This window comes from Hipposideros armiger, unplaced genomic scaffold (genome assembly GCF_001890085.2).
Source record: "Hipposideros armiger isolate ML-2016 unplaced genomic scaffold, ASM189008v1 scaffold_25, whole genome shotgun sequence".
Taxonomy (NCBI): Eukaryota; Metazoa; Chordata; class Mammalia; order Chiroptera; family Hipposideridae; genus Hipposideros; species Hipposideros armiger.
In genome coordinates this window covers 5,455,191-5,473,998 of record NW_017731375.1, presented here as the reverse complement: position 1 = coordinate 5,473,998, position 18,808 = coordinate 5,455,191, and the positions used below count along the sequence as shown (strand labels likewise).

The 18,808-nt window shown below is 38.4% G+C and overlaps 1 protein-coding gene across 6 annotated transcripts in view; it reads left to right on the top strand.

Annotated features, from left to right (window-relative positions):
* Window positions 1-18,808, top strand: part of FBXW11 (F-box and WD repeat domain containing 11) — a 109,128-nt gene that overhangs the window by 25,121 nt on the left and 65,199 nt on the right. For 3 of the 6 annotated variants that reach the window (XM_019635958.1, XM_019635959.1, XM_019635960.1), the window contains one exon: window positions 15,700-15,801. The exons of the other annotated variants lie outside the window; for them this stretch is intronic. In XM_019635958.1, the coding sequence (XP_019491503.1) occupies window positions 15,700-15,801 (102 nt within the window). The remainder of the gene's footprint in view (window positions 1-15,699; window positions 15,802-18,808) is intronic. 6 annotated transcript variants of the gene reach the window in all.

Here is an 18,808-nt window from a genome sequence, read left to right as displayed (position 1 = left end):
TTTTCCTCAGAGCTGTTAACATCTTTGTAATTGATAAATGTATTACATAATCCCTCACTGAAGAGTCAGTTCCTTTATTAGAAAGTAATCTCCATGGGGACAAAGTTCATGTCTGTCATGTCACATTTAGTTCATAGCGCATTCCCAGCATCTAGCACGATGCATGCCATACAGTTGCCCAGTTGAATGAGGGAATAAATTTGGGAGGGCAAATGAGAATTAGCATCTTGTATCAGAAGTCTGTATGTGTTTGTAAAGTGAATACATTCACTCCTTAAGCTCTTGGTGTTTTCAGTTTCTCAATATCACCTCTTAATTTTAAATGACTTGAGCCAGAATATTAAGCTTTGCATCAGAAACTCCTTTGAGAAGATCAGAAAGCATCTCTTTGCTTCTCTGCCTGTAAACCAGGTTTTAAAACCTGTCATTGACTAATCTGTCCAGATAGTCTTATCTTCCAAATACTTCCACTGTCATTTTGAAGTTGTCAACTGCTAATCTTGCTTTTGTTTTCTCCTTCCTCCTTCCCTTCCTCCCTCCCTTTCCCTTGCCCTCCCCGCCTCTGCCTCCCTCCTCCCCTCCCTCCTGCCCTCTCTTTTCTTTTTTGTCTGTCAGTGATTAATAATCCTGTGAATAGTGCTTCCTTAAGTAAATTTAGGAAATGCTGCATATAGTCTCCTCCTCTTGGAAATTCACTTGGTAATGATTTTAATAATGTGTTTCCTAATATTTCCCAAACTTTCTGACCCCAGAATTACTCTCTCCTTTATTCTGGTTCAACACCAATGCAATCCAAGGACTATTCTTTACTGTTTTTGTGCATTTCATCCCAACTCCTTTTAAGAGTCTTCTATCACCCTGCCAAAGTAAAGAGGGAGGGAACTAGCGTTTGTTAAATGCCAGATAGAAATCTATCCTTTTAGCCTCCTCTGTAACCTTGAAGGGAGGCTTCTTTTCCACATTTTTGCATGCGAGGAAATAGAGTGGAGAGGGAATTATTTTTTTTGCTCAAGGTCACAGTGATTTTTTTGTCCCCCCCCCCCAAGTCTTTTGTGTGCTCTCTTATCCCCACCTGGGATAGGAAAAGAAACTCTTCTGATCAGTTTAGAGGCTGCACGTCTAGCTGTCAGGTGTGTTAGGTGGTAGCTTGGGACTCCCCAGAGACCCAGAGGCTCAGGAGCAGCAGGGTCCGCAGTCTCTAGGTAGGCAGCAGCAGAGTCTCAGTATTTGGGCTAACTGAGAAAAGAGGGGGGGCCTTGCCTGCCTCTTAAGCCCTCATGCTTCCTTCCCTCCCTCATTCCAGGCTCCACTCATTTCCCACAGTTCCCGTCTTTTCTGCTGGTGTATGGCATCTTTGTTGGAATTATAGGTTGGCTTTTGTCAGTAATGTACCTGATATTTGTCGGGTACTGGCTTTGGATGTAGCAGGTGTTTTACCTCTAGCCCTTCGAAGTACTGACCTGTTTAAGGTCACATAACGTTGGACCTGGGATCTTCGCCTATCTCTGCCTGGGGATTTTTTTAGCTTCATCGAAGTTTTTCATAAGGGAAACCTACACTAAGCAATTAAAATTTATGAAATCATTCGATGTGCTAGTTATGTTTTTTTATAATATATATTTAAATGAAACATATAGCTATTCAACATTAAAACACCTTTATGTACCACCCAAAATCATCTTGAATATCAAACCTTGGTATTGCTCTAATCTACCCCATTATCTTTATTCATCTGTTCTTCCATGAATAGCTCAGTACATATCCATAAAAGATAAGGACTTAAAAACAAAAGATTGTTAAACAGAGGCCAGTATGCATACACTTCCATAATTGCATCTAAAAAATTAATAACTTAATATCTGATAGTCAATGTTTATACTTGCCTAATTGTCTCATAATGTTTAAATTAATAGACTTTATTTTTTAGAATAGTTTTAGATTTATAGAAAAATTGAACAGAATTTTCATATATTCCTCGTCCCCCTGAACATATTCCCCCTCCCCCATTATTAACATCTTTCATTAGTGTGATACATTAGTAAAAATTAATGAGCCATAGAGATGCATTATTTGTGACTGAAGTCCATAGTTTATTCAGACATTCTCAATTTTTACCTAACTTTCTTTTTTTGTTGTTCCAGAATCTCATTCCAGGATACTACCTTAGTTGTCATGTGTCCTTAGGCTCTTCTGGAATGTTTCAGTGTCTCAAAGTTGCTCTTTTTTTTTTCCTTTCCTTTCTTTTCTTTCTTTTTTTTATTTTTTTATTTTTATGAACCCTGGTAGTTTTGAAGAGTACTGGTTAGGTATATTGTCTTGCCCTCTATTGGAATTTGTCTACTGTTTTTCTCATAAATTTTTTAATGTTGATTTTTTTTTTCAGTTCAGCAGTCAGATTTGTTTCACACATTGCATATAGTTAATAGTCTTGTGATTCCCTTTTAATTTATAAAAATTGTCTCTCCCATCTTTTTTTCTTGCCTTATATTTATTGAAGAAATCGGATTGGTCATTTGTTCTGTATAACATCCCACACTCTGGATTTTGCTGACTGTATTCCCATCAGGTCTACATATTCTGTTTCCCTTTGTATTTCTTGTAAATTGGTAACTAAATCCAGATGTTTGTTGGATTCAGATTCAGTGTGTTTCTGTCTCAAAAAATAAAAACAGAATCCGTGCTTTCGTATTTTTGTGATATTCTCTATTCTTTCCAAGTAAGTGATTCTTGAAGAAACATAGGACTTGTAGGCATGTGACTTATTCTGAGTTAAAAACTGCACAATTTATTAATGGTAGGTAGGTAGTGAGACAGGAGCCTGGCTGCAGGAATGCCTACATGTAGCTGCCAAGGACAGTGACACATGTTATGGCATTGACAGTTAGTATTAGAGTATTCCTATAGATTTCTTTATATTTTTTAACTTTTTCCTTTTTTTTACTTCAGTAATCTAATGACCTTTGCTGTTGTTAGTATATACTTAAACCTTACTTTATTCCGAAAAGACAAAGGAGGTGAAGGATTACAGCAACATGTACAATGTAGGGAGATAAAAACAAAATAAGTAAGAAAATGGAGACGAAAGGAAAAATAAACCTAGGAAAATATGATGAGGACAGAGATAAACTTATGCAGAAACACCTAGAATAAGATGAGTTGTCATAGGAGGCGTACCTATTAGTCTCGGCTTGTAATAGCATCCTGTTTCTGCAGCAGTTTGCAGGACTAGGACATCTTAGATGATAGATGCCTTTCTCTGAGGTTATTTATTTATTTGGTTGTTGTACTTGGTAAGTCCAGTCTCATTTCTTATTTGGAATGAAGTGGCCTGTAACGCTGTGGGTTAGTTAGGTTTTTTAGTACTGGCTTTGGAGCTCTTTGGAAAATCCGAATTCTCGTTTTTTCTGTGGTACTTACTTTCTTCAGTCTTAGAGTTTTGATTAGTTTATCCTGTTACATACTTTTTTCTTTCTGTAGTATCTGTGGTATAGCACGAATGGGATATTTTTGGAACATTTAGTTTTGAATATCTTTGTTTATCAGTAGAATAAAATGACCTAATAGGAAAGTAAATATAAATTTAATTGTTTATATTTCATCCGCAGGGTACTGTATCTTTATGACCTTGGACTTGCCAAATACCTTTTTGAGTTTCATCTGTTTCATATGAACTAAATATTTAAGGTTGGTTACGATTTTTCCAGTTGCAAGTGGCAGAAAACCCAACTCAACGCTGGCTTAATCCAAAAAAGGGAATTTATAATTTGAAAAATCCAGAGGTAGATGTGGATTCAGGTTTCTTCCTCAGACCTCCTAGTACCAGGCCCAGACTCTCCCCTGTGGTGGCATGATGGCACCAGCAGCTCCAGGTTTCATCCTCTCATGGTCAGGTGCAGTGGGGAAAGACGTTTCTTTTCTTGAGGCTCCACACTGGAGTCACAGGATTCGATGTAGAAGACGTGCCCTTCCCTGAATCAATCACTGTGATTAGGCCACGCAGCCAAAAACAAGCGTCTGCCATCAGCCCCTTAAAATTATAACGTCATATTCTTCTAGCCCCTGATTCAAGTTTTTTGCTCTACGTGTAAATTTCCTGGACTTTACATGTTAATTATTTGATAATTTGACAAATATTTGTCGAGTGCCTACTGTGTATAGGCACTATAAGGACCTGAAAACACTATATTGTAAATTGGTGAATTGCTTTACCAATCGCTTATAAAATGCTTTATTATTATAAATTATTTTGGAAATAAAACATCCAGTTTATTTGAAGATAAAGTACACTATTTACAAGAAAATTTATTAATTTTCCTGTGGTTTATAGGCCATTTTTTTTGGTTTTTGCATTTGATTATTCTCAAAGTAAGAGCAATGTCACCTTTCAAACCTCACTCACGTCTCAATTTTGGTAGCCATTTCTGTTGTTTCTCTAAATACTTTTAACTCATCAATTAAAAGAAATGTGGATTACGGATTGGTTTTTCTCTTAAATGCAGCAGGAAATGCCCCCACGAGATTTGTCTTCTAATTCTCCTCAATTCTGTATTCTCTCAGCGTTAATGAAAAATTTATTTTCACGGTGACATCTGTGTTCTGTGCTTTGTAGTAAGTCTTGACTAATTGCTTATAGCTGAGTTATTGAGAAAATAAGTTATTGATAAATTAAAACAATGGAGTTGAACGGGGTTTTTGACAAAGAAATCCAGTATTTCTTAAATTTCTGTGGGCCTTTACATCATGACTTCATGTTCTTTGTGTGAGAAGCTCCAGAGTGTTGTCGTCTGCATCTTATAGGTTGACTTTCCTGGAGTATGTGTTTAGCAGTAATTATCTGCTGTTGAGACTGTGTGCTCTCAAGGGGGCACATACCACAAGCGCTATGTGAGAGATTTAGAGGGCTAGAAAAACATCTTAAGAAGATGGACAAAATGCTCTGTAAGGTCCCTTTCAGCTCCAGAATTTAATGAAATCTCTGGCTTCAAGCAGTGAGAAAACTATTTACCCAGTTGCCTGCAGGAAACAGACAATGTGAAGGGAATCAAAGAAGTTTTTGCTGCGCAGCAAGCAGCAGGAGCCCCTTACTTAGGCAGTCCGAGCCCCCCGCTGAAAGAGATACATTCATTTGTTCTTAGAGGCCAATGGCTTGTGAGGCGCACAACTTCCTATTTGAAAACAAGGTCAGCTTACAATACGAGAACAATGGACTGTATGAGAAAGTAGAGCAAGCGTCAAGTTTCCTATAAATTTAATTAAGGGATGGTAATATGTGCCCCTTTCTACCTGTTAGCTTTGACAACTCTCTTTTCATACTATTACTAAAGAAGCAAAGTTTTGATTACCACTGTTTTCTAACCCACCCCACTCCGTGTGTGTGTGTGTGTGTGTGTGTGTGTGTGTGTGTGTGTGTGTGTGTGTGTGTGTAGAATTTTAAAGNTTAGAATATGTGTTTCTCTGGGATAGGTTTGGTTAGGTCTTTGAAAATGAATATGTATTTGAGAAATGAGTAGTGTTTAGAAAATAGTTGGGCTTGTTTGAATGGTGTTAGGTTTGAATCCACAGATTTTTTCTTAGCAGGACTAGCCTTCTTTCTACAGGTGCTTATTGAGAGTTCATAATGAGACAGGAAGCATATGAGATGGAAGCTTCGAAAGTCTTTGGAAATGATTTTTAAAATACCATTAGCTTTGTTTAACACTCTTGAAAAAACAGTGAAACTGCATTTTGAAAAATATTTTACACTTGTTTAGGAATTTAGCCATCTTTCTCCCTTTAGTGAACTGGCAAATAACATAGCTTTATTTCCAGGAATAAGTTTTAATACCAGAATACTCAGTTTTAAGAATTCTGTGTTGTCCATTGAAGCATTTAGTGTACTGACATGTTCAGTAAACTCTTTATGAATAAGCAGTTGAAAATGATGAAATGAAAATAGGATTATGATGTGGTCTGACTCTTGAGTCAAACCCATTGAGAGTCAATGTAATAATATTCCCCAAGTCATCTTCCTGAAAGTGGCGTCTCTTCCTAGTAGAAATGAGACTGTTCATTATATCAGGAGAAAAAAAAGTTTTCACTGTGTTCTAATGCCTTTTAAGCCATGGTAAACTTGGCACTCTCTTACATGAAAGTAGGCTCAGTATATTACAGGGCAGTCAGATCTTGTGTAGACACTTCCAGCAATTCTCTGATTAAAGTTTTTCGGCTTGCGAGAACTGGTCAAAGGACTAGGAAGGGATGCAACTTGCACCTGAGCTGGAATGGTGAGGAAGGCGACTTTGGACTAGCTCAGTGGGGCCAGGTGCCCTGGTAGAGATGAAGAGAGCGGGTATCTTTCAGTTCTCAGATGATGTCTAAAAAACAAGGCGAGTTTTTAGTTCTCTCACTTGGAAGTCCTCTCGTGCTGTCATGCTGTATGAACTGTCAGATATTTAGAAGTTGTAGCCTCATAAGACAGAACACCATTACTTAAGAGTTTTCTGGCTGGGTACCCTCAGATAGCTAGTTATCTGGAAGACAGACATTGACATGAATTTAGGTGGTGTTTTTGTCACTTCAGAGTGCAACCGGACTTTGAACACAGTGAAACTAGCCTAACCCCACCTGCTTTTCACCTTCATTGAAGGAGAGAATGGCCTAGAATCAAGGGGCAAGGCATATGGCCAGATCCCCAGGTAACAGTGGAAATGTCAGTTACTCTGATGTGAGGTGGCCGGGAGGAGAGAGGGCTGAGAAACAATACTGCCAATTGTATACCAGCTGCATCTGAAAAAACATGGTAGATCAAAGAATCACATGAAAAATTCACCTGTATTTAATTCTGAATGTTTTGTATGTATTTTTATATTTTATTAAATAAAAATGGAATTATAATGTAAGTCCTGATTTGTAGCCTTTTGTTCATGTAGTGTTTCTTGAACTTTTTCAGTATATTGTCACTTTCTTATATGGTAAACTTCCTTGTGGGTCAATAAATACACTACTTCTAGAACATGATTTTTATTTGCTGGACACATAACATTCTGTCTTCTGCATAATCTATAATTTATTTAACCAGTCCCTACTGGTGGTTATTTTTTCCTTTGCTATTATGACAGTTACATATATGATGAACACCTTCTTAGCTACATTTCTGGACTTATCTTTGTTTTTTTTCTTAGTATAATTTCCCCACACATGAAATTGCTGAGTCAAACGAAATGCAAGTCTTGAATATGTATTGAGAGGTTGTATAGAAGAGGTTGTACCAATTAATGTCAATCAGCAATATAGATGAATGACAAGTAGATAAAATTTGAAAATAAATCAGAGGAAATTGCTGCTTTAGGGAGTTTAATGTCAAGAACATGGAATGATGGGCAGTATACTTAGGGAACAGTGTGGGGATTTGGAGTCAGATGGAACTGCAAATCTGCCATGTTGACCTCTGGCAAGTTATTTGATGTCTGTGGTCCTCAACTTCCTCTGTGAAACAAAGGTACCTGTCTGGCCAGAGGTGGCATGAGAGTTAATGAGATCGCGATAACTGTACAGTGTCTGGCACCTGGGAGGCCTTGGAAAATACCATTTGCGCTCCCTCCCAATTTATCCTTTTTTGTAAATTTTCATTTACGTCTATCATTTTCATTGAAAATGGGGTTAAACTTATAGTTTAGTGGTCTCCCCTAGTCCTGAACAACATTCCTCATTGGACCACACATGTTAACTGACAAAGGCTCAGATGTACTTAACTGGTGTGTAATTCTTTCCAGCCTCAGGATTTGTGGATCTTGGATAATAAACCCCATTGGAACTGGGTTCAGACTGATCTGTCCTGGGGCTTGCTGGGGAAATCTGTTCCTTGTTGGCCACTGAACCCACGACTGGTCCTAGTACTACTGAGCACCCATGTGGCTCTGCTGGAAATAGATTATTTTGTTACATCCTGTTCTCTGTCATGCTGCTCAGAATAGAGATTCCACTTCCCGCCTCATACATCTAAATCCTGCCCCCCTCCAGCTTCTGTAAGCTCTCAAAAGCCTTGCGACATTTTGGAATCATGCATGGGTGGTAGTTGTGAAGTGGACGAGGATTTTTCCCTCTGGAATTACTCAGGGATAAGCGGTTATTTTGATCTTGACTGCTGCTTCTGGAGGTTACTAGGTACAATATTTTTCTAGCATCCAGCATTTTAACATGGTTTAAACGACAGGTGTTTGAGATGGTTTCGAAATTAATTCTTGGGACAAGAATTTGTTTATATTTAAGTTGTCAAGTTACTATTTATGACTTATAACAACTTATATAGTTAAACAAAATAAAGCATCATTTAAAATTACAGAAAGTAATATTAAAATATTACCATAGGTACTAGATGTTCATTGGAGAAAAATCAGAAAACATACGAATAAAATTTTTTTTAAATTACGCATCATCCTCTACCAAAGATAACTGCAAAAAATCCATTTGAGTTTCGTTAGGTTATGGATTCTGGTATCGGTAGATAATCATTCGTGATGGAATGCTTGGACATTAAAAGTGCTTTTTTAATAGTAGGGTTTAAGGAAATTTGGGCTGTGGCTCTGAGTCCTGATTCCACTTCTCTTTGGCTGTGTTTGAATCTCTAAAACTTGGCAGATAGCAAACTTCCGTTTTCCTCATTCCTATCCATTTTCACTGCCTCCTTCTCTCCTTGCCCTTTCTTTCCTCAACAGACATTCCAGCTGGAAAATGCTCTATGGTGTATTACCTATAAATATATAGTTCTACAGTACAGTTGCTAAGAATGACAGTATTTTAACTTTTTTAGTTACACGTACGTGGTTACTGTCAAATTCTGTTGTAATAAAATGCCATTATAAGGAAAAGAAAGTCGTTTACACATTAAGGGAGTGGACCAGTGTTCAGTCCTTGAAAAGGCTTTGGAAAATGCCTTTAAATTGTGAATTATAACTTTTATTTTACACCTGATTACTGTATTATGATTCTTGGTTTTAAAAACAAGTTATTTTGGTGAGAGTTTGCTATTTCTTATAGGTTGCCATCCAGCATTTTAACAGCAGAGCCTACGTTCTGAATCTTTTAAAAGCTTTGCGGCCCTATTTTTATTACAACTGCTTGTTGCAAAGCAAGTATTGAGAATTCAAACACAATATGATAGTCCATAATTTGGATTAACTTTAAGGCTTGCTTTATTTGCTCTGAGGTGAGGACCGCCTCCAAGAAAGGGAATAGATACTCCCTAGCTTTCACACCTAGGTTTAGAGAGCTCTGAGGCAACAGAATCTGCTTGAGCCCACCTATTGGGTGATTCTTCCGAACCAAATCTCCACTCTTTGATAGAGATTCCCAGCGGGGAGGGTGTTATCACTAAATGGTTCCCATAAAATGGATCTGTATTTCACTCCTGTGTTTGGTAGCCCCATTTCATTGTCACGGTGCTCTTTGATTTATATTCTGTCAGTAGGGCTTGGTGGCAAAAAGAACCTAGACTGAGTATGGAAATTGACTTTAGACATGTGCTTCCAAAGGTAAGTGCTGGCACTCCGTGTAGCCCATCTGAAAGAAATGTGCATTGGTTGTAAAACAAAAACGAGAGACTGTTTTGTAGGTTATAAGAGACTTATCTTTTTCACTTCTGTCAACGTAAAAACATCCAACCTAAAAGAAAGCTTATCAGAGTTTATCTGAGCTAAACTGTCGACAATTGCTGGGATGCAAAATCTCAATGGATTGAGAAAATGCTCTGCAAAATGGCAGTTTGCAGCTTATTTTATATGTAGAATCAAAGGAGGAGGGTTACATGAAATCCATTGGTGGTAGATTAAGGGAGCAGGAGAAAGCAAAACGAGAAAATCTCTGGGATTGGATACAAGTAAATTGGAGAGATAGATACTTCTTTTACATAGGTGGGTGCAGGATAGTTAAATAGTTCACTTTTTATAGCAGATAGAGATGGTAATTGGGGAACAAGAATAATAATGAGGGGTTCTAGTTTCCTGCCTCTGGTCTGGAAAAAGGGATTACTGACATTCCAAGGGCATGTTATCCTAGATGCAAAAAGACAATAGACAGGCTCACTTAAAGTAGAGATTGACCTTTTTAAGGAAGCTACAGGCTAAAGATGTGACTTTCTGCCATGGCCCACCTTAGTTAGGAATTTTTATGTTCACACCATCCTACTTGGTTATTTTCAGTCTCCCGAGCTTGTCACGAATAACATGTGGCTCCTTTTCCATCTACACTTCTCTTCAACATGCGTCACTCCAGCTGCCAAGGGCCATGCCTCTACTTAACCCTCCGTCGGGTGGAACTGATCTCACAGTTTGATTGCGCACAAATTTTCAAATATCTAACAGTTAAGTATCGTGACTCATCACTTCCGTATCTTTCCCCTGTACTGTCACCTATCTCCAGTAGTGTTTGTGACTTAGTACAGTAAAGACGTATTTCAGAGAGGCATCTTTGTATGCAATGAATCTGGAAGATCAGTTGCTCCCAACGGAGGGTTAAGACAGTTTAATAGTTGTCTCATCATTGCCTCTATCAGCAGTTTGAATATTAGTTTTTGATGTCTCACTTGAAGGAATTAAAAGATTCAAAACACTCTTTATTTTACAATAACTATAAAAACATACATGGCTTTTGTACTACTTACTTCCTGTCTTTATCGTTGAGGTACTACTTTTGAGCGGACTTCTTTTCTCTATTCTTGTATATGGCAAACGCTCCCCACATGTTCTAGTAAATGTAGGATCTTTCTTTGACGCTGGCCAGAGTTGGCTTCCTGGTAAGCTTTACCCCTATCTCTTAGTCAAAGAACTCCACCTCCACCCTTGCCAGTGTGTTGCTTGAACTGCTTCAGTCTCTCTGATAGATGTTGTTGAAACGGTATGTACGCTGAGTTGCAGAAAAATGATTTGTCCACTTCGATAAAATATTGGACTGCACATCTGGTAAGGATTGGCTATTTACTGATGAGCTACAGCACACAGTATAAGGACTGGCGTCCTGCAGGGTGAAGCCCCAAGTTCAGTCGAGTGGTATAGGGGAGACCTGTAATCTGGCTTCCCCCTGTCTCTCAGCTTTCCTCATCTCACATTTAAATCTTTAGGAATGCTAAATTCATTGCATATCCTTGAATAATTAGGATGTGCCATTTCTTTGCTCCTTGGCTTTGCTTATGCTATTTATTCTGCCTGGAATGGCTTTCTCTTTTTGCCCTTGGCTACCTCCTACTCATCCTTGATGGCTTAGTTCAGGCATCCTCCTCCTTTGGGTTGGTTAAGTCTATTTGCTCGTGTGTGCACTTACACAGCACATTCTCCAAATTCCCTCCTATGATCTCCTGGACCAGAGAGAGAATGGAGAGAATGTCTTAATCGCTTTTCTATCTGCAGATAGATAAAAGTTCAGATAAGTTTTTTGTTGAATAGTATTTAAGCCACTCAATTTTGGTTATTTCAAGCATAATGATAAGAATTAGAAGAGGCTGGTAATGATTCTGTGGGAAGTGGTTTAAAGAAAAAAATTTGTGGGATTAATAGAAAACCTATAATAATGCATATTTCTAAATCAGGGTGACATTAGAGAGATGATTAACATAAAATATCCCTTTGGGTAGCTTTTAAAAGAATTGCCTCTTTGAGAAGGAACCAGGGCAGGATATTCAAAACAATCCCATCTAGAAACAGACCAAAGTTAGCTTTTGTGAGTTCTTCAAGCCAGCCAAGCAGAAGACAAGGTGCCTGCCACCACTTTTTCCTTTTGATTTGTGGTTCCTATGGCAATATGAAGAGAGCCTAGGACATTTCTCGCCTACCTCTTCTAATAACTTTTTGCTTTTGAAAAATGTCAAAAGCTATTATTATTCTTGCCTGCGCTGACTTACGGTGTTTCTCAGCATGGTGGCCCTGATTTGGGTTTGTGATTGTACAGTGGATATGATAAAATTAATGAATACTGCCAGTTTCATTGACTGATGTTATTTTCTTTGGCTGTAGAGCCTACACATATAATCAGTCCAGTCGGGTGTTTGCTAATATTAAGACCCCATCTGAACTATTTCCTGTTCTCTGTGAACAGTCGTAAATCAGATTACTGGTCATTACAAGTAGCTAAATGTGACATTATAACAAATATCTATTGGGGGTTTTCTACCCCTGAAAGGCCTCCCTTATGTATCCCCATTGTGATCTCCCTAGTTTCTCTTGAGCTGGAGGCTGAAGTCTCAAAAGGAAAGAGGTCTAGTTTATATTGTTAGCTTAGTAAGTAGGTCAATAAGTATTTGTTAAAATTGGTAAATATCCAAGGTATCAGGGTAAGTTCTTTGGACATATTTAACGAGATAGTGTTCTAGAAGTTTAAAGATAGATGACTCTTAGCTTAAAGGGAGAGAGGAAGAGAGATAGAGAGGAAAATAGAGACAGCAGCCTGCACTGTGACTATAGCCAATATGATGAAATCTACATTACTCAGTTAAAGAATGATGGATAATAGTTATTCCACAGTAGTAACATGGGTTTCCAACTAGGTCCCTGCATTTAAAATTCAAGGATCGATTACTCTATTTTAATGCTCTTAGGTTGATAAATGTGGAACTTTTATTTTTATCCATTATTTTCAAATCAAATCAACGTCCTCTTGGTCCATTGGATCTGAGGGAAACCTTGTTTACACTAGCAGGATAGACTTCCTTATTAAAGGATGGGTGTATTTCCTCAAGGGGCGTTTTTCGGTTGAGTAAAGACTATTTTTCAGCATTGTGTTTGATCACTTAGCTTCAAGGTAATGGAGTGTGAAAGCAGGGTGGTCCTATACCTTTTATAAGTACTGGCATCACTCTATATCCCACAGTATCTTTCATGGATATTACAAAGACAAATTCTTGAAAATTAAACCCTCAAAGGGTCCTTTAAAAATCTTTTCCTGAATATACAAGTTCAGTATCAAGCTTTTAAAAACTTATAATAAACAGTTAATATTTTGAAATTAAACTCTTAGAACTTTGTTAAGTTCTCAAAAATTTTTTTATGTTAGTTTCTCTATTTTGGTAAGTATCGATTAGATTGATAGGTTGTTAGAAAACCATGGGAGATCATCCTTTTTCTTCTTTGGGCAATAGTGTCTTCATGTCTAAAAGCAGCCGTGGAAGTTTGCACTAAATGGTCTTCCAGTTTTAACAGTCTGTGATTCTTTGATTTATTGAATGTGAAAATTTTTTTCTTTCTTTTTTAAGCTTTGGACCCCAAGTGATTAGCAGAATCTAATAAGGGTACAATTCCTTATAAGGCCTTCATGTTTTTTACCCTTTGAGGCAAATAAATAAATATTAAACCTTGCAGAGGGAACCTGTTTTTACTGAATAATTGAAAAGTGATTTGCAGGTGAGCTTTGGTGTTAATTTGGTATTAGTTGCTAATGCAAGTGTAATCCTTAAAACTCTTTTCTCACGTCAGAATAATTCTATGATGTGGATAACTACAGATTCCAAAAAAGAAATTTCAATTTTTTGAACTTGTATGTTGGGAGTTTACTTAAATAGCCTGTGTAATCTATGCGCACATATGTGCTGTGTCTGGGCCTTTTCTCTGTCCATCTACTTCTGATAACATGCTGATGTGTTTTAATAAGCATTTGCTGGATGTCTCTGGATAGAGTTTGCTGTAGTGGCAAGTTTGCTTAGAGTCAGATAGGATTAGCTTGAGTCCTAATTCTGCCCTTGATTGGCCCTTGTGCTCTTGCACCTGGGACGAGTTGCTGTTTCAACAAATCCAGCTCTCCTTTCCGACCCTCGGCTTCCTCATCTGTAAAATGGAAATAGTACTTACCTTACCAGGGTCTTGTGAGGGTTTACTGTGTCTGCTGCCTCGCATACAAAAGAACGCGATCAACCGCAGCTGCTTTCATTCTATTATACAAACATTTATGCAGCATCTTTTGTGGCACTTTGAGAGTGTTGGGGGTGATAAAATACGTGTGCCCAGAGTGTCATTGATACACTTAACGCTGTATTGACTATGGTGAGCTTTGGAATAAAGGCACACATGGGAAATGATGTATGACCTTTTCATTGTTACCAAAAAGTGGCTTGGTTTTTTTATTCCATTGGAGTCCTCTGGTTTTTATCCTTTAACCCCTTTTCTAAATAATCTTAGTACTCTAGTTACATTATAGGTGGGATGTAACTAGTAAGTGGCAGGTGCTGGATAGGAACTCCTGTCTATCTGATTTCAAGCAAAGCAGTCTTTGTTTCTAGCACAGTTGGGGTGACCATAGAATTTACCTACCAAACCAGAACACTTGAGAGGGAAAATTATGCTGGGACAAGTGTAAACCTGGACTGTCCCAAGAAAATGAGGATGTTTGAGCATCCTAATTATAGCTAGGATAAACAAATTTATGAGTTTGGATCGAAGGCTTCTGGAGTATTTTGGTTAAACCCAAACACCCACCTTCAGTTTTTTTTTTTCATGATTATTAATTTTGCCATAGTAAATTAATTGACCTTAGATCTGAAAAAGTACTTATTGAATACCATAAATAATCGAATGGTTTTAAAATACTAGCCATATGCATATGTTTATATTTATATTTTCTCTTTTTTCTTAATTCCCTGAAAAAACCAGCAAGCTTTTTAAAGAGAATGGGCATAGGTAAATTAAATAAGCCTTTAATTCTTGCTTGTGTCAAATGCACTTTGTAAACAAAGTCCAAATTGAAAACTCGGATGTTCTTAAGTTTTTTTCTTTGGGAAGGTAGAGATGTGGATGACACTGAAAATCAGATGTGTTTTTAATCAGCTCTTTTATTTCCTGTATCTATCAATCTATCTTTCTTGTTCCTTTTGCCTTGTGTCTCTAGGTCCCCTGTGATTTTATTTAGGGAAGTGCAAAACTGTACCCACGTAATTAAAATTCAGGTGATCAAAGTTTTTACATTAGAGGCATCATAGTCTTATGGAATGTATGTGGGGTTTTTTTTGTTTGTTTGTTTTGTCTTTTAATTTTATTGGGGAAACAGCTATGGTCATTGGTTACACATTGCTTTCATGCTACAATAGCATAGTTGACTCTTTTAGGGAGGACTTAACTCACGGTGGCCCATGTGGGGATCGAACCAGCAACCTTGGTGTTATCAGCACCATGCACTAACCAACCGAGCTAACGAGTCACCCCCTGTATGTGGGTTTTAATAGATAAACCATGGTTTGGAATTCTGGCTCTCCCCTCTGCTGTGTATCCTTGCAAATGACTGAACCTCTGAACCTCAGTTTCCTTACACTGTGGTGTGGGAATTAGAGAACACATTTAAAGTGACTGGCACGCAGTTGGTGATGTATTGATGGCAATTATAATTATACGACACAGACCAGAAACTGCTACTTTTGTGAAGCTCCAGCCACAATCTCACCATTAATCTTGTTTTGCACTCAAACTTTCCCAGTTCCCTTTGGTGGGGTTTTAATCATTCTCTCTGTCCCTCTTGATTCTGTTCACTGTATCCAGAGGAATTAGTGATTGGCAGCAGAAACCTTTTAATAGGACAGAAAGTGGGCCCTTTCCCAAGGTTTCAGCAAGTGGTCTGCGACCACCACCCCTGACCTCCAAACTGCCGAGGGTGCTCCCCTGCCCGACTAACATTCAAGTTGCCTGTGTGAAGGAGTGATTTGTTGCGGCCTCTAACTGCTTCTTCTCTTCCTTCCTTTTTGTCATCCTGCAGTGTTCTGTGCCAAGGTCTTTGTGGCTAGGCTGCGCCAACCTGGTAGAGAGCATGTGCGCACTGAGTTGCCTGCAGAGCATGCCCAGTGTCAGATGTCTCCAGGTGCCTCTCTTCTTTCTTGTTGTAAATGTGTTTTTTACGTATGCCATGAACATTTGTTGAAACTTACAGTAGTGTGTTTAATCCAATGTTAAGTCTGCTAAATGTTCTGTGTAACCCTCTGCTTTCCTCCAGCCTGGGTGCCCACACGGCGGAGTTTAGTACCAAGAGGGCCCCTTCTGAGCAAATGGGTCTTCGGCTGGGCCCTGTTCTGCTCCTCTTTTTCTGCTCCTGCTTTTTATTCTTTCCCCCCTACCTTGAAGTTGTGATTCTCATGTTTAACAGTTGTGCATGTGCCCTCAAAACCTTGATGTTTTCCATTTGGCTACTTTTAACAGTTCTTTGTTGAGTTGGGAGGGTTTTATAATTAAACTGGTGGTTTTTCTATATTTTGAAACTCATCTTTTTGGCTTGCTTTCTCTCCCTCCTTCCAAACGGGAGTGGGGAGAGAATCACTAATGGAATAAAGCCTCAAATTGAAGTTTATAAAGATCACAGCTTTATGCTGCCAGTGACTTGTCAGTTTGGACCACTTCCCAAAGGCCAGATCTGACACCTGTCCTCTGGGTCCACCCAGTTTTCCAGGCCGAGGCCGGCAGAGAATTCCACAGATAAAAGTAAAACTTTCGGGGGGGGAGGAGGGTGGGGAAGGGTTGCTCAGGGAAAAAAAAAATCTGTTAGCAGGAGTGCAGCTGGACTGATCTCGCTTACTGGGACAGAGTCTAAGACTGCCAACACAGAAAACATTGTGGCTTTATTGGGGAAGCTCTGTTTAGAGAAAGCATGTATTTAATTAAGTATGGTTTCAGTGGCAGCATTCAGTTTTCATCACTGCATATTCCAGACAGTTTGATATATCTTTAAAAAGCGTTATTAAATTCCCGGCATCCTGTTGAGACTGTCGTGTTTTAGGGAAACACTATAAAAATCAGGAAATGAGTTAGAGGGATATTGATGACACGGGTGACTTGACTGTTCTCAAGGTTATCGTTCTATTCATGTTACGGTCCTTAAATGGAGGTGGGGAGCCAGGAAGGAGGAAAATTTCCTTCTTATTGGAATTGTGCATTTTATTTACTTGTTGGCAAACATTCTGAGTAGCATCGGTGTGGTTATTGATTCAGATTACTTTCTTTAGAAAACTGTGCTTGAATGCCACTAACACAGTTAACTAGAGAATGAATTCAGTATATTCAGTTGTCTTAGAGTCCATATAAAAAGGTGGGTTATAACTCTTAGGTTGCAGGGATTGGGTGTTTCAGTGAGGCTCCGATGTAATGAATACTTATCTTTGGGAAAGCAGCTTCTCTGTATGTGATGTAACTTGAACAAAAATGGCCTTGAAGTGGCTGGTATTATTGCATGTGCTCTCCTTGGTACTAAATAATGGATATTTGCATATAGTAACAGTGCACATCTTTGTCTCTTTTTCTGGAAACGCTTACTTGGATGTTACAGCTGCTTTTTAGTGGGCTCATCCAGCTTTCCCCAGAATTTAAGCTGGGGAAGAATTGTAGTTGTTAATGAGGTCTGGAAGTGCAGATTCTTTTTATTGCATTCAGTTAACAATAATTGACCAACGGAAGGCATCATTCCACATATTTTTGTGACAGTATTGTGAATGCTTCAGGTGGGGTGAGTGGGAGGAAGTGTGGACTTCTACCTATCTGAAAATGGAAACCCAAATGTGTTGAAGGTTCGTTTTTGACTCATCTCTCCCAGTGAAAATAATTTAAGAGAAAAAATAGAAACTTTGCCTTGATTGGACCTTGAAATAAGGTGAAATATTGAATGATATTCACTGGCATGTGAATGGAGCAAATGTTTCTCAAGGTGTATAGGGGATTTTGTTTACTTAGGTTTTCATTTTCTTGTGTATAAATGAGAACATACAGCACAGTCAAGTGAAATATGTACTCAGCAGATTGGAACGAACATATCATTACTGCTTTGTTCCATTTGTGAGTGGAAAATAAACATGTACTAATGAACCCTCTTTTCTTGTTGGTTTTACATATTATTTTAATACCAGCGTTCCTCTTTTCTACCTCCAGCCTCCAACCTGTGCTAAAATATAATGACTTAATTTGGGGTTGAGCTTTCAAAGAATGCCTGTTGGGTATATGCTACCTCTTCGGTTTATCCCAAAGATGACTCTTGCTTGATATTGCATACCTCTCAGAGCAAGCCCTTTTTAAGCAGGCCCTTGAGAACAAGGACAGGCTATCTGAAGAGCCTGGCTGGCTTTGCTTGGGCTCCTGAGTTGCAGGAAAGGGTCCCCTTAAAACAATCACATTGGACCCATGGGCAGTTGCAGCCTTAGCCAGTTAGCCTCTCTATATGGCTGAATTAACGCATTTTTCTGAAAAGCAGGAGTAAAGGTATAGATGCCTTTAGGCGTAATGCAGACCCTCTAGTTGTGACCATCTGTGAGAAGGGAAAAGCCTTCAAAAGTAAGAATCATTTACTTCAATAAAACTGTTAAAAAAATTAAAATCACTCACCACCAGCTGTACTTGGTGCTTCACATATATGTTAGTTTTGTGATGATTGTGTGAGGTGGGTGTTCTTACCCATTTTTCAGATGTGGAAACTGAGTCTCTCAGAGATGATTAATATTTACATAGCTGTGAAGTGGTATGATTGGCATTGGAAACCAAAATTTGCCTGATTCCAAAATTGGTTTTCTTTCCTTTACACCGAAATACTACTGTTTCTAGAGCTTTCCATCTTAGTTTTGTTTGTGAAACCTTTTAATATCTGGTGTATAGCTTGTGTAGTCATTATTTATTGAAAATAAAAAAAGAAATACCTGCCAAATATCTATAGGGGGAAAATTGCAGTCCTTTTGCCAAAATGAGCCCTCTGACTCTTAAAGCCAGTGAGATTCCTTGAATGGCTTTTCTGCAGGTTTAATTCCATGATGATTTACTGAGCACTTGGTATGTGCCAGGCCTGTACTGGTGCTGGGCATGTAAAGGTGAACAATACAGACTTGTTCCTGCGCTCA